At 43.4% G+C, this 14573-nt stretch overlaps 1 protein-coding gene across 1 annotated transcript in view; it reads right to left on the reverse strand.

The window, feature by feature from the left end:
* The window catches only part of DCDC2B (doublecortin domain containing 2B), a 72035-nt gene that overhangs the window by 43999 nt on the left and 13463 nt on the right, over positions 1 to 14573 (reverse strand). The window contains exons 2-3 of the mRNA XM_073551953.1: positions 8248 to 8305; positions 7017 to 7081 (exon numbers count right to left, since the gene is read on the reverse strand). Coding sequence (XP_073408054.1) covers positions 7017 to 7081; positions 8248 to 8305 — 123 coding nt within the window. The remainder of the gene's footprint in view (positions 1 to 7016; positions 7082 to 8247; positions 8306 to 14573) is intronic.

Below are 14573 nucleotides of genomic sequence, written 5' to 3' on the forward strand. Positions count from 1 at the left end.
AGGCGTGACACTGGGGGATCCACAATCGGCGATTCCACCCATCTCTTACAGAGCTCTGGTGCAAACGCGTATCTCGTTTCTAGCGTCTATTGTCCTGAAAAGCGCTTGTCTAGACGTTCCCTGTGCCGCTGCACTATGTCCTCGAACTCTGGATGAGTGCTAAACACTCTATGTGGTCGCCTGGCCTTTTTGAAGGATATCTTATGCCCTGCGGTTAGGGACACATCCTCCTCAATACCTAGAGTCTGATTGACAGCTTCAATGAGACTGTCTACCGTCTCCCGACACCCCGGGGTATCCAAGTCCAAGGATTCCTCCACGTCATCACCTGAACTCTGCTCGCTCCCAGAAAATGGTGACGGTGAGCGAGACGCCGCGCTCACGGATGCCGAAGCAACAAAGGGGCCCGGAGACGCCATATAGGTTTTCCCCCTATGCGTCTGCTTAGAGAGTGTGCGGCCCCTGCAGGCCTGAGGCTCTTGTGAGGTGGATGAACCCTCCCAATCAGGCGAGCCGTTGTCTCTACCCCTATCCGGGGCCTGAAGGGTCTAAATCGCCTTCGTAAGTGAAACCATGGACCGAGAAAGCGATAACGCCCATTCCGGGGGATCCAGACCCCTGGGCTCCGTTGCGGGGGAGGGCTCGTGGGCGCATTCGGAACTACAGGCTTCACATAACTTAACAGTCTGCGCTCGTGGGAACATAACCCCATAGGAAACGCATGCGGTATAAAGGAACGTGTGCTTTTTTCCTTTCCCAGACATACTGCAGAAAATAGGCCAATTTTCTCTCTTTTTTTTTTTTTTTCCCTTATGAAGGGGCAATGAGGAGGAGGAGGAGGGTAACCCTTAGTGTGGCTCCGGGACGGGGTCGCACTTACCCGGCTCCTGCGTGTCTCTCCCGCGCTCCTGCGTCTGCCTGCTCCTTCCTCTGGGTAGGCTGCGAGTGCTCACCTGCTCGTGGCCTACCCTGCTCTGAAGCCGGGGCCTCAATTTTATCCAGCGTCCGCCCCGGTCATGGGGGGCGGCACCAGATATGATGTCACGCCTGGGTCGGGACTTCCACCCGCGGCCTGGGCCGAAGCCGCGGGCTAAATTTAGTCACTGCCCGTCCGTGAACTGGCGGCCCCGCTATCCCGGCGATACCGCCGGAACTCTCCTCACCCCGCTGGGGGGTCTGCGGCCCCCCATGTGCAAGTATAGGAGGGAGGAGGAGGGAGGAAGGGAGAGGAATGGAGCCTGCTGGATCACCTCCATCCGGGGGTGCGAGCCCTCCCGAACCTGCCACCTCTGGCCGTACCGCACTGGAGCCTCTCGCTGCCCAGGAGCCCTCCCCAGTCATCCATACCTGCCCTCAGCCGAGGCCCTGAGGTAATCCGTTTTTGGACGGTGCAGGCACCCTAGCGCCGTCTGCCCTGTAGGGGCGAGGAGAGGGACTGTCCGCCGCCATGCAGCACCGCTGTTGTGCGTTGGTGGAGCAGTGGGGGCCGCACAGACTAGTCTTGTGCCTCTGTGCAAGCCCATGGTTTCAATACCTAGGGGTGGACAGGGCTAAGTCTGGCATAGTGTCCCACGTCGCGGGAAAGGAAACGTGGAGGGACACTCGCACGTGGTCGCCCGTTGTTGGTTTGGGGAAATCGGATCCTTTCAATAGGATGCGTTGCCCCTGTCTCATCTTCTCAAAAATAAAAAATAAAAATAGATGTCTGGGGAAAAGTCCCAGAGATGTCCCTCGGTGCGGGAAAGGATACGCGGAGGCGATACTCGCGTGTGCTCGACCGTTGATGGTTTGGGGAGATCGGACCCTTTCAGTAGGATCCGTTGCCCCTGTCTCCTCTTCATAGCGAGACAAAACAAAAAATAGTCTGGAGAGATCCAGACTGCGTGTGCCTCCATCAGACACTAAGCAAAAAACTGGTTTCCGCCCGCTATCGGGGCGAGGGTGTATGCGGCGGAGGAGGAGCTAACTTGTTTTTTGTATACTTAGTGTCGGCCTCCAGACAGCAGTAGCATACACCCACAGTCTCTGTGTCCCCCAATGAGACGAAGGAGAAATTATAGCTCTCAAAATATGGCAAGTTTTTGCAATAAAAAGAGTTTAGCAGCCAAAAGTGTGTGATAACAGCCAAATAGAAAAAAAAAAATAATCTAAATCTGGTATCTCTATAATCGCACCGACCTGAAGAATAAAGTCGTCTAATCACTTACACTTAAAATAAATAAAACAAATTCTTCACCTGCTGTTGATTTGCTCATTTTGACTATCACAGTAAGGCTCAGCTCTCATTTATCCTGCACTCTGCACTGATTACTTACAACGGGATTTCAGTACAAATCTCTGAAGTATGTGATTCAGATGGAACCCCTAGCGATATAGTCCCCATAATGAGCCAGATGGAGACACTATGCACACTGTCTGTCCTATGATCTGGCGGTGTCCGTCTTTTTAGGAGTGTATAAAAGCAAGGTCAACCACAGTTTTGTGCATTCCTGAAAATAAGGACATTGCTGAACTGAGGCCATAAGCAATCCTGAGCAACTCTGCTGCCTCATTAAAGTGAATGGATCCCTCAGGGATTTCATCTGAATCATGTACTTGAGAGAATTAGATGGAAACTTCAATGTAAGTGCTCAGCATAGAGCGCAGGATAAATGTGATGATAAACATTGTGTAAAATGTTCCCAACAAAAGCTTCAAATCAATCCACAAAAAAGTAAGCCCACACTAAGGTTCGACATTTGTTAACAGAAATATTGGAGGCTTTCACATTTCTGGTAATGCAGAGGCTCTGGAAAAGCAAAATGGTTCCTTTCCTCTAAAAATAAATTCCGCAAATTCTGCTCTCCCAAATCCAAATATCCCTCTCCCTCGAGCCCCACGGTGACGGTGTGCCTAAACCGCATTAAGATCCACATGTTTGGCATTTCTGCATCGATCATAGCTAGCCTAATTTATGGGTGCGTGTCTACAGAAGTACTGGGCACTACAATGGCAGATTTGCAATTTTCACTCAGCAACATCCACTGCTGCTTGTTTGTGGAAAACACCCATGGAGTCAAATTGCCATTACACCAGTAAATTCCAAAAGGGGTATCATTTCCAAAATGGGATCACTTGAAGGGGGTATTCTGCTCTTCTAGCACTTAGGGGCTCTGTATAAGGAGTCACAGAAACATAGAATGTTAGAGTTGGAAGGGACCTCGTCGTCCCTCCCAAGTCTCGCCATGTGGCTAAGCAGTACTGTACAGACACATATGGGGTATTTTTACGTTCAGAAGAAATTGTGTGACAGATTTTGGTGCCATTTTGCCCATTTTCCCATGTGAAAATGTAAAATTTGGGGCCAACACAAAATAATTGTGGTAAAAATGTATTTATTTAAAATTATGTGACACATCTGTGGTGTCAATATGATTACTGCACCACAAGATGAATTAATTTAGAGGTGTAGTTTGTAAAACGGGGTCACTTATACGGGGGCTCTGCTGTTCTGACCTAAAGACTAAAAGCCTCTGAACTTGAAACGCTTAGACCTGTGCCCCCCTTCTTTTCCTTTCACTTTTATTTTTGGTATTGTACATGTTTTTTTTGCTCTTACATTTTTTAATTGTCGCTATTAAAAGTCATGTTTTAATACCTTCTTATTGCCGCGGATGCTGAATCTTTATCTCTCCTCTTTGTTCTGCTGTTCTGGCACCTCAGGGGCTCTCCCAGTGGGTCATGGCAGCCTCATATGATAATATTAAAATCTGCACTATACTATGGCTTCTACACTTCTGAGCTTTGCAGTGTGCCTGAAATGTATTTCCTGATTACATGTAGGGTATTTATTGGTGCACTCAGGAGAAATTGCACAACAAACTGACAGGTCAATTTTTTCCTACTAGCCCATAGGAAAAATAAAAACTTTGGGCTAAAACAACATTTTGGTGGTAAAAATCTAATTATAATTTCTTCACTGCCCAATGGTATCAAATTCTGTGAGGCACATATGGTGTCAACATATTCACTGATCCCCTAGATGAATTCAGTGGGGGTTTAGTTTGTAAAACGAGGTGATATATGGTCGGGTTTGTGCTGTTCTGGAACCTCAGAGGCTCTGGCAATGTGACATGGCACCCTCAAACCATGCCAGCAAAATCTGAACTCCAAGATGGCGCTTCTTCCCTTCTGAACTTTGCACTGTACCTCAAAATTAGTTTTCATCGACATATGGGGTATCGGTGTACTAAATTGTGCAACAAATTTTGGGATCCACTTTCTCCTTCTATCCTAGTGAAAAATGAAAATAAATTGGGGCTAAAACAACATTTTTGTGCTCAACGTTGTCAAATTCAGTGAAACACCTGTGGGTTCAAATTACGCACTACACATCTAGATAAATTTCTTAAGGGGCCTAGTTTACAAACTGGGGTCACTTATGGAGGGTTTCCACTGTTTAGGCACATCAGGGGCTCTCTAGGCACGACATTGCGTCCATTCCATCAAAGTCTATGCTACAAAACGTCACTCCTTCCTTTCTGAGCCATGCCGTGTGCCCAAACAGTAGTTTTTATTTCCCACATATGGAGTTATCTGTGTACTCAGGAGCAATTGTACAACAAATTTTGAGGTCCATTTTCTTCTGTTACCCTTGTGAAAATAAAAAAAATTGAGGCTAAAAGAACATTTTTGTGGGAAAAATGTGATTTTTTTTTTTTATTTTCACAGCTCTGTTATAAACTTCTGTGAAGCACATGGGATTCAAGGTGCTCACCACACATCTGTGTTTGCAGAGCCCCTGATGTGCCCAAACAGTATAAACCACCCACAAGTGACCCCATTTTGGAAACTACTTTACACCCCTCAAGGAACTTATATAGAGGTGTGGTGAGCTCCTTGAACCCACAGGTGTTTCACAGAATTTTGCTATGTTGAGCAATGAAAATAAAGAAAAAATTTTTTCCCACAAAAACATTGGTTTTGCCCCCAATTTTTAATTTTTATAAAGCTAAATGGAGAAAATGGACTGTACAATTTGTTGTCCAATTTCTCCTGAGTACATTGATATGTTGTGGAAAACTTTTGTCTGTGCACACAGCAGGGCTCGGAAGAGAAGGAGCACCAACGGAACTCTTGTGCTCAGTTTTGACTATAATAAATTGTGGATACCATGTTACATTTGAAGAGCCCCTGACATGTAAAAACAGCAGAAACTCAGACAGGTGACCCCATTTTAGAAACTAGACCCCTCAAGAAATTCATCTTGGGGTGTAGTGAGCATTTTTATCTTTAGGCGATTCACATTAGGCTGAGTACGTGGCAAATTACCATTTTTTTTCTTGTACAATGCTTTTAATTTTCAAAAGGGATAATAGGAGAAAATGAACAGTGCAATTTATCTTGAGTATGCCAATACTCAATATGTGGTAAAAACAACAATACTTTTGAGGCACAAAGCAAAGCTCAGAAGGGAAGAAGCTCTATATTGGAGTCCAGAGTTTGTTGAAATGGTTTGAGGGTCACATGTCACACAGAATTTTATAACATTGTACGGTGAAGAAAGAATAAACTTTTACACTAAAATGTTATTTTATCCCCAAATTTTAAATTTTTATAAAGGCTACTAGGAAAAAAATCGACCTCACAGTTTGTTGTGCAATTTTTCCGAGTGTGCCAATACCCTACATGTAATCGGGAAATACTTTTCAGGCACATTAGAAAGCTCAGAAGAGGAGGAGCGCAATATTATAGTGCAGATTTTGCTATTATGATTTTAGGTGCCATGACCCACTGGAAGAGCCCAAGAGGCGCCATTTTACCACAAAAATATTGTTTTAGCCCGAGATTTTACATTTTCACATGCCTACAAATGGCACCAAAATGTTTCTCACAATTTCTATTAAATGCGGCAATATCCTATGTGTTGCTGTACAGTACTACTTAGCCACACTGCGAGACTTGGGTGGGAAGGAGCGCTATTTGACTCTTGGAGAACAAATTATAGTACAATAGCTTGTGGACTCCATATGCAGAGTCCTTAAGTGCAAGAGCATAATCCCCACTCAAGTGACCCTATTTTGGAAATTGTACCCCTCTATCATTATCTACAAGTTTTATGATGATTTTAACTCCGTGGACGTTTAAAACAAAAAAGTCGCAGTGGTTGTTGCCGAGTGAAAATTGCAAATCTGCCAGTGTATTGCCCAGTACATTGCAGTGCCCAGTACATTGTAGTGCCCAGCTCATGCTTCTGGAGACATGCACCCGTAAATTAAGCATGCTCTCATAGCTACACAAATGCCAAACATGTGGACACTAAATGTGGTTTAGGCACCTTGGGGCTCAGAAGGGGGGGGGGGGGATTTGGATTTTGGAAGTGCAGAGTTAGCTGGATTTCTTTTTTTTTTTGGGGGGGGGAGGAGCCATAGTGCTTTTCCAGATCCTCTGTGCTACCAATAATGAGGAAGCCCCTATATTTCCATCAACAGATGATGGACCTGAGTGGGGGACTTGCTTTTTTTGTGGACTAAAATGAAGCTTTTAATAGGAACATTTTACATAACTTTTTGGATGGCATTTTTTATGCTATTGACATATGGAAAAAAGTGATAAGACAGCTTTATTGTTCGGGTCAGTACGATTATAGCTATACCACATTTATATCACTTTTTTTTTGTTTTGTTTGTTTTACACAATAAAAACTATTTTATAGAAAAATAATTGTTTTTCCATCAGTTTATTCTGAGAGCTATAACTTTTTTGAGCTGCATTGTGGCTCGTTTTTTGCAGGACAAGATGACTTTTTAGCAATACCATTGTTATTTACATTCGTCTTTTTGATTGCATTTTATTCCACTTTTCTTGGCGGTATGATGAAAGGCATGCATATAAAGTTTCGTAATCCATAAAACTATATATCAGACTGATCAACTTTTTGTGCTAGGAGATAGTATTGCATTACCAACATTCCAACATGACAAGTTTCCTTTAAGATATGTCAATCTTAATGCGTCAAACTTTGTGAATGTACTCACTGAATTATACAGGGAAGGTGAGATTCCTCCCTCCAGCGGCCAGGGACTTTTAGCTTGCGATGGATCTAGGGAAGCAAAATTTAGGGTGGGAATATATCTCTGCCAGAATTAATTATATTTTAGTATGTTTTGTGCATGCCCTTCCTGAATGCTTCATTTATTCACCTCTGAACACTATGACTCCAGTCAAACACCCTTCCTGTCGACCCAATTCACATACCTCTCCCTTCTGAACGTTTTGACTCATCAAAGTAGAGGAAAACCAATCCTGGTATGCACAGTGAGAACAACTAGCAGAGAGGGAACAAGGGTCATATATAGAGGAAGTGTTTGAGATACTGGAACATTCTGGGAATTTTTGTCCAGAAAGTACAAATGGTTCAGAGAACATAAAACAATACTATGTGTAACAAGTAGGTATTATGTTGTATACATTATATGGCCATCACTGTTCATCACAATTTAAGCTTGCACTATGTGCTTGATGGCAGACATGGAAACGTTGCATGCCATGGTAGCACACATAGGACACTCAGATTTCTCACAATAGCACGAGCAATATGTGGCCTGGCATTGTCATGTTGAAAAATGGCTCCTGGGATACTTTCCTTTTCCCCCAAGAAGGGCTCTTCATGGCCTTGTCCAAGTTGTCTCCAAACCAACCACTGTCTATTATTGTGTCCAAAGGTAGGACTGATTGTGAAAAGGATAGACCCATTCCATCAAATGCCTTCTGGTGAATTGTGTAGACACTGTATGAAGCCTTAGGCTTGATATGTGACATTTCATGTCACTTGTGGTATAGAGTAGATCACTACACTCTAGTCTTCTAATCAGACAGGACCATGTAGACAACACCATGAAGAAGTCTTCATGAGGAAACCTCACACCGGTCACACCCACGGGATTATCATATGGAGTGGCATAATGTAGAGTAGCCGGACCACTCTAGTCTTCATGTTACATTGAGTTGATCATAGAAACAATGGTACAGCCACTTCTGCAAGGTCTCCCAGGAGCCGATTTTCAGCACAACAGTGCAAAGCTGCATGTTGCTGGTTCTACTGCAAGAAGCCTGCGCTGCCTAAACATGTGAAAGATAAAAATACATATATACTGTATTCATGGTGGGATAGAAATTGGAAAGTTCATTTTCCTATTTCCTAATAAAATCTCTAAACAGTAAGCAAACATAAAAACTATATTCCTGAAAATACTTTTCTGATTTTACCTGTTGGATATCCTTGCTGTGTGTGGGAACAGGCGGCTTAACTTCTGTGTGAAGGTAACTATTATACGTAAAATAAAGATGATTAGAGAAGTACGGTAATTTATGGTAATTGATATCAATGCTATATTGCATTAATACATTCAGAAATGCAGAGTGTCTATTAGCTGTATCCAGTTCCTTATTCAATTGCTGTTTAAAGTGCTACATGAAGAAAACCAAATACATGAAATTTCCATCATATTCTCCCACCAGACCTATCAATCGTTGTTAATGGTTCAATGTTTCCATCTGTCTCACAAGTCCACCACCTCACGGTAAACTTTGACTTTATTGTCTTTTAAACCACACATTTGAGACCTTACCACTAGAGATGAGCGCATTTGTTTGGGTTCGGTTCCGAATACGATCGGACTCGAATATTGTTTTTGCAATATTCGTCAAACACAGCCGAACGACATTAGAGTCAATGGGAGTAGAAATTTCAGAATATGTTCGGAACCGATCATCAAACATACATTCGGCTCAAATATGGCCAGAATATGTCAAAATCAGATTCTGGGACAAAATCCGAATGAATTCGCTCATTTCTACTTACCACCTCCTGCCAATGCTAATTTTTCAAAATATTTCTCAAAATTTGCCTTCTCCTCAAGTCAATAAAACTGCAAGTGCATGGCTCATACTACTGCAAAATCCTTCCCTGTGGCCTCCCATGTGACAATATTGTGCCCCTCTAACCCACCCTCAACTCTGCTGCCCAGTTATTGAACTTTTCTGCTCTACCAATCAATTTATCAATTTTCTGGTTTGCCAATGCAGCATGTATCAGTTATCAGGATCTCTTTAAATCTATATATATATAAATGAATGTATGTGTGTGTGGGTCGCCCTCCCAGGGCTGTGGGGTACTCGGTACCGGGCCGGTCACTCAGAGGGGAAGGTGTCACAGCAGCAGTGACCCGGTCCATGGCCCTGGGCGCCCAAGTAAAAGGGAGATTGAATGGTGGAATGTAGTGGATTAAATGAATAGTTTGTGACGCCACCTGTGGTGTTTGGCAAGGGAGGTGTTAAGCTGACACTGCTTGCAGATCCTCTGGGACTGGTATGGCGCAGGAAAGATGTTATAGCTCCCCACAGGTGGAGCTGTAGTCCCAGGGCAGTGTAGATGTAGGGGCAAAGGGAAGGCGTAGGTGAGGCAATGTCGGGCACCAAGATGTAGCAGTGTCGGGTGTGTTGGCGCAAGAATAAATGGAGGACACCAGAGCATGTAGTTCCAAAGCTTTACTCACAGTCTGTTGTGCAAACAGGTGCCTGCCTCCGTGCTGTGTCCTCCGGGTCAGGGACTCAACCTCCAGGCCAGATGGAATACTCCCTTCCAACACTCCGCCAACATGTGCCTTTCGGAACGTCTCCTCTTATAGCGCCTTTAAATGAAGTACTCCTAGTACTGAGTTACACTGGAGTTCCTCCTGTCCAATGTTCTTATGAACTTTCCTTGTACGGCAGACAGCTGTAGCCTGCTTCGGGGACTCCTTGCTTCCTAAGTCCCGGCTCACTATCCAGTTGCTGTTGTTCCCCCAAGTCTGATGTGGGAATAAAGTATTGGTAACTTCTACTCCTCCGGTGTCTGCTGCAGGATCATTAGTATCCATACAACCTCGGGGACCGGGCTCCGGCCTTCTAGGAAAGGTTCTCCTCTAACCCACGTCCTCTGTTCTCCTGTACTCCTCACGTTCCGTACTAATCCTTTCTTTCTATGGAACAATCAGGTTTCCTTTCTATGTCTCTTTCCTGTGCCAGCAGACCCAGGTCACTGTGGCCTGCTGCAGCACTTCCTTCATCCATCCCTGTCCCGGGGATCTTCTCTGTCCTTCTGCATCCTCACTCACTCCCAGTGACTGAATGAATGAATCCTAAACTCTTCTCGCTCTTTGTAATATAAACTAACTCCACCCACCTCCCAGCACGTTTCGTGTTCCAAGCAGGGAGCCACCAATGGGTGCTTTGCTATACTCCAAGAAGGGAGCCGCCGAAGGTGCTTTGCTACACTACTTTGTGGTATGGGGTGCAGGTGTTGGAGCATGGTTGGGAGTCTCCACCTTACCTGGATGGTGGGGTACCACACCTCAGGAGGAGGTGCAGTACCTCTGTGGCGACTGAGCCTCAGGGGCGCCACATGTGTGTGTGTATCGGCCACGCCCACTCCACATAGCCCCACCCAATCACTAAGCATCTTTAATTTCACCAGAGCAGTTTAAAAGAAGCTGAGCTGTGATTGGTTGCTATAAGCAACAGTTTTCCCACTCCACAACACCTCAGCAGACACTGACCGGGTGGGAGAAATCTAGCATCCCCAGGAACATAAGCTCCCAGCCATTGTCTGCCCCCCAGAAAGGAGCAGAGAGCACATGACAGAAATGAATCACCCCCTCCCTGCCCATATACCCATCACACATCCTCCATCCTATAGTCCAGTGCCTATATACCCATCACACATCCTCCATCCCAGAGTCCCATAGGCACATCTTCCCTCTTAAAGGGATCTCCAGTATGGAAGTTAGGGGAAATCCCTCAGCGCTCTGATTCTGACCCCAGACTTCTATTATAGGGGTCATTGGTATGGAAGTCAGGGCAAATCCACTCTGCGCTCTGGTTCTGACTCCAGGCCCCTCTTAAAGGGATCCCCGGTATGGAGGAGAGGGAAAATCCATTCAGCGTTCTGGTTCTGACGCCAGGCCTCTCTTAAATGGATCCCCGGTATGGAAGCTATGACAGTTCCACTCAGTGCTCTGGTTCTGACCCCAGGCTCTCTTAAAGGGATTATTGGTATGGAAGTTAGGGCAATTCCACTCAGTGCTCAGGTTCTGAACCAAGGCCCCTCTTAAAGGGATCCCTAGTATGGAAGTGAAGGTAAATCCACTCTGTGCTCTGGTTCTGACCCCAGGCTCTCTTAAAGGGATTATTGGTATGGAAGTGAAGGCAAATCCACTCTGTGCTCTGGTTCTGACCTCAGGCCCCTCTTAAAGGGATCCCCAATATGGAAGTGAAGGCAAATCCACTCTGTGCTCTGGTTCTGACCCCAGGCCCCTCTTAAAGGGATCCCCAGTTGTATACTATGAGTTATTTTTATATGGTTTCAATCAGTTTAATATAATATACACTGAGATGAGGTAAGCAAAAGGTCACTGAAACTTACTTAAGATAAAGGAATGTAAATTACTGGTCATTTGTTTATCCATCAACAAAGGACCATTGATATTCAAGGCAACTACCCTAATTAGATTGGGTGTGTTAACTTTCCCCATGGATTGTCACCTGGTGAAATCTCATCTATTTGGTTTCAGGGGACTTTCTCATTAGCATTCAAGGATAGATCAAAGCTTTTTAACTAAGACACATTTGGATGCTTTTTGGGGGATAAAAGGAGGGATGTGTACAGAGAGAGGGAGAGATGATCTGACAAGACAAGGACAGGGAGATGAGAAAGAGATGGACCTGAATTCTAACTGAATAATGTAATGTATGTTTAATTCACGTGTATATTTATTGTTTATACTGTTTATTATTTGATCTTATCACTTATTAAGTAAATCAATTTAGTAAATTCAATTCTTGTGTGAGCATTTTCTTATTCAATACAATCCATTGGAACCGTTACAATACAAATTGGTGTCATAAGTGGGATTGTTTTGAATAAAAATGTTTGCAAAATTGAATAAGTTTGTTAAGAGTAGGAAAGCCGTTGAGAGTAGTGTCAAATCTTTGCCAGAATGGGTGTTACCAGGAAAGTGGACCCCAATGGCACAGGAATGTAACAAATATATGGAGGGACAGCGCTTATCAAATCCCCAGGATATAGCTACCAAATTTGATCTCTCAAGGTATGATGCAGAAAGCTGCAGCAGCCGTTGGATGGATCTTTGTGCAAGTGTCTCAAAGCTTACAGGAGGAGATAGATAATTTGCATTTAGAGCTGCATACAGCTATAGCGCAAAGGATTAGCTTGCAATCAGCCTTGAGAGACCAAATGAAACAGCATGACAATATGCAAAGGAATTTTGAAGCTTATGTAATGAAAAATGTGAATAAGAATAGGCGCAGGAGGAGACAGTGGCCAGTGTCAGATATTTGTACTGCACAGATTATCACCATGACTGCACGTGAGAAATGGTCAGATTTGCTAGAATGGGATGGCTGTAACAGTGAGACAGATGAGGAAGAAAAGCAAGCCAGACCGATTGTGACTACTAAAACTAGGAGAGAAGTCACACAGCGTAGTGGAGATAGGATGGATGCAGGAAACGCAGCTACAGGAGCAGAAGCTTCAATGACCGAGGAAACTAGGAATTATACAGCCGGAGAATTAACAGAATTAGCTACCAGGTACAGGCAGCAAGCAGGAGAACCTTTGTTAGCATGGATTCTCAGATTATGGGATCAGGGAGCAGATACTATAATCTTGAACTTGAGGCAGTAGGACTTTGTAGTATTTGTATTGATCCAATGTGCGTCTAAAAATGAGACATGCAAGGGACACTACAGAGACTTTCTCTTTGCTGCATTTGGTGAGGGATTCTGTGGCATAAGTGTATGACTCTCCCATGGAATTAATACCACAGACACAATGGGAGACTCTTGCAGATGGAGTTCAGAGATTGAGAGAAATCGCAGGTATAGGTGGCATAACTCGCAATCCTTTGCCAGATCTGAATGATCACTTTGCTGTGGTAGAGGATTGGAAGGGACCAGATGCTGCAATATTGACAGTATTGATGAAGAATAAGTTCATAGAAGGTGCCCCAGCTGCTTCCAAAGCCCCATTGTTCACTATGTTCAGTGCAATTATGGGAAATTCCACTAATGTCTACACAGCATGCAATTTAATCTCCCAGTTATCTGCTCTAGAGAGAGCAAAAGTATCAAAAAATAGTACAGTAGAGAGAGTAGATGAAGAAAGGAGAAAAGAGGATGATAACCAAATTAGAAAGAGCAGGACGGAGTTGTTTTATGACCTGATAGCTAGTGGAGTTCCTTTCCAGGAGATAGATGGGATCTCTACAAGTGACCTGTTGAGAAGATGGCAAGATCTGTGGAGAAAAGGTAAATTGCAACTCACCAGACCCAAGAGGGTGGCAACAAATGAGCTTGGGGTTGGAAAGATAGAGGTGGGACACCTGAAAGAGGAATACACAGCCCCTACTGTAACCGCCCTTTGCACTCTTACACCCCCTGCTATGATTCCCTCATGGACTAATTTTAAATGTATATTTTAGATAAAAGTTCTTGAATATCCCTGAAAATTGTTGTTTGAACAGTTGTGCCATTTTTTGATGTCTAATGATGTTTGTTTTCATTCTAGAGTTTCTTAGAGAAATACTCCTGTGAGCATAATGTGATGTATGCACTGGCTGAGATATATGATGAATTGGGTTTGGTCTTGGTGATGCATAAAAATGTGCATTCCTCACCTGAGGGTTTGTAATAGACCTTGATGTTTTAAAAGGCAAAAGACCACAGCAGATATAAGATGATTCTGTATGTGGGAGCCATGAGAGAAACATACAAGGAAAAGAGGGAGTGACAGTACAGACAATGAATTTAAGACTGACCTAAAGTTAGATGACTGATAATATACTGAGGGGTTGACAAGATAATAAATGACTTATTTGTACTTTGTCACTGTATGTGCTTTGTGTATTTGTCATGGATATCCCTTGTTCCACGTGGTATTTTTATTTTTACTTTTTATTTGATATATTTTTATTTTTTATGAGCTCATTTTTTGAATTTTAATGGTACTGTGTTTAGCATTCTTGGTTTTTAAAGGAATTGGGGTTTTTTTGTCTTTTCAGTCCACTACATGTTGGATTGGGGGGAGGGGTGTGTAATTAACCTTTTGTTTGCAGGAGTAAAAGAAGAAACCTTGTTCATTTAATTAACATGTAAATACACTGCACAGTAAATAGTTCATTCCTGCAGTAGTGAAAAAGGCGTCCATCTGCCTAATATTTTATGACTTATTTTTTAGTTTTACCATTTTTTATTTTTTGGGAGCTTCCATGCAAATTGGATTTTGAAGAACATACAGTATATGTTAAATGATTTCAATGAATGCTAGTTTGTTAATGTCAGTCTTTTGTTCTCGATATAGCTTTGTTCACCTACACCTGAGTCATGCAATGCAAATGTGTGGGTACCCAAAGTGTGTGTTTGTCTATATGTAAATGAGAATCTCTCCTGCTTACTGAATGAATGCATTAGGTGAAGCCAGAGTGTGTGTTGATGTAATGTGTATATTATGATGTAAAAATAATAATTTGCTAGAA

Source organism: Dendrobates tinctorius, unplaced genomic scaffold (assembly GCF_039654945.1).
Source record: "Dendrobates tinctorius isolate UK_male_01 unplaced genomic scaffold, ASM3965494v1 ptg000183l, whole genome shotgun sequence".
In the NCBI taxonomy this organism is placed as follows: Eukaryota; Metazoa; Chordata; class Amphibia; order Anura; family Dendrobatidae; genus Dendrobates; species Dendrobates tinctorius.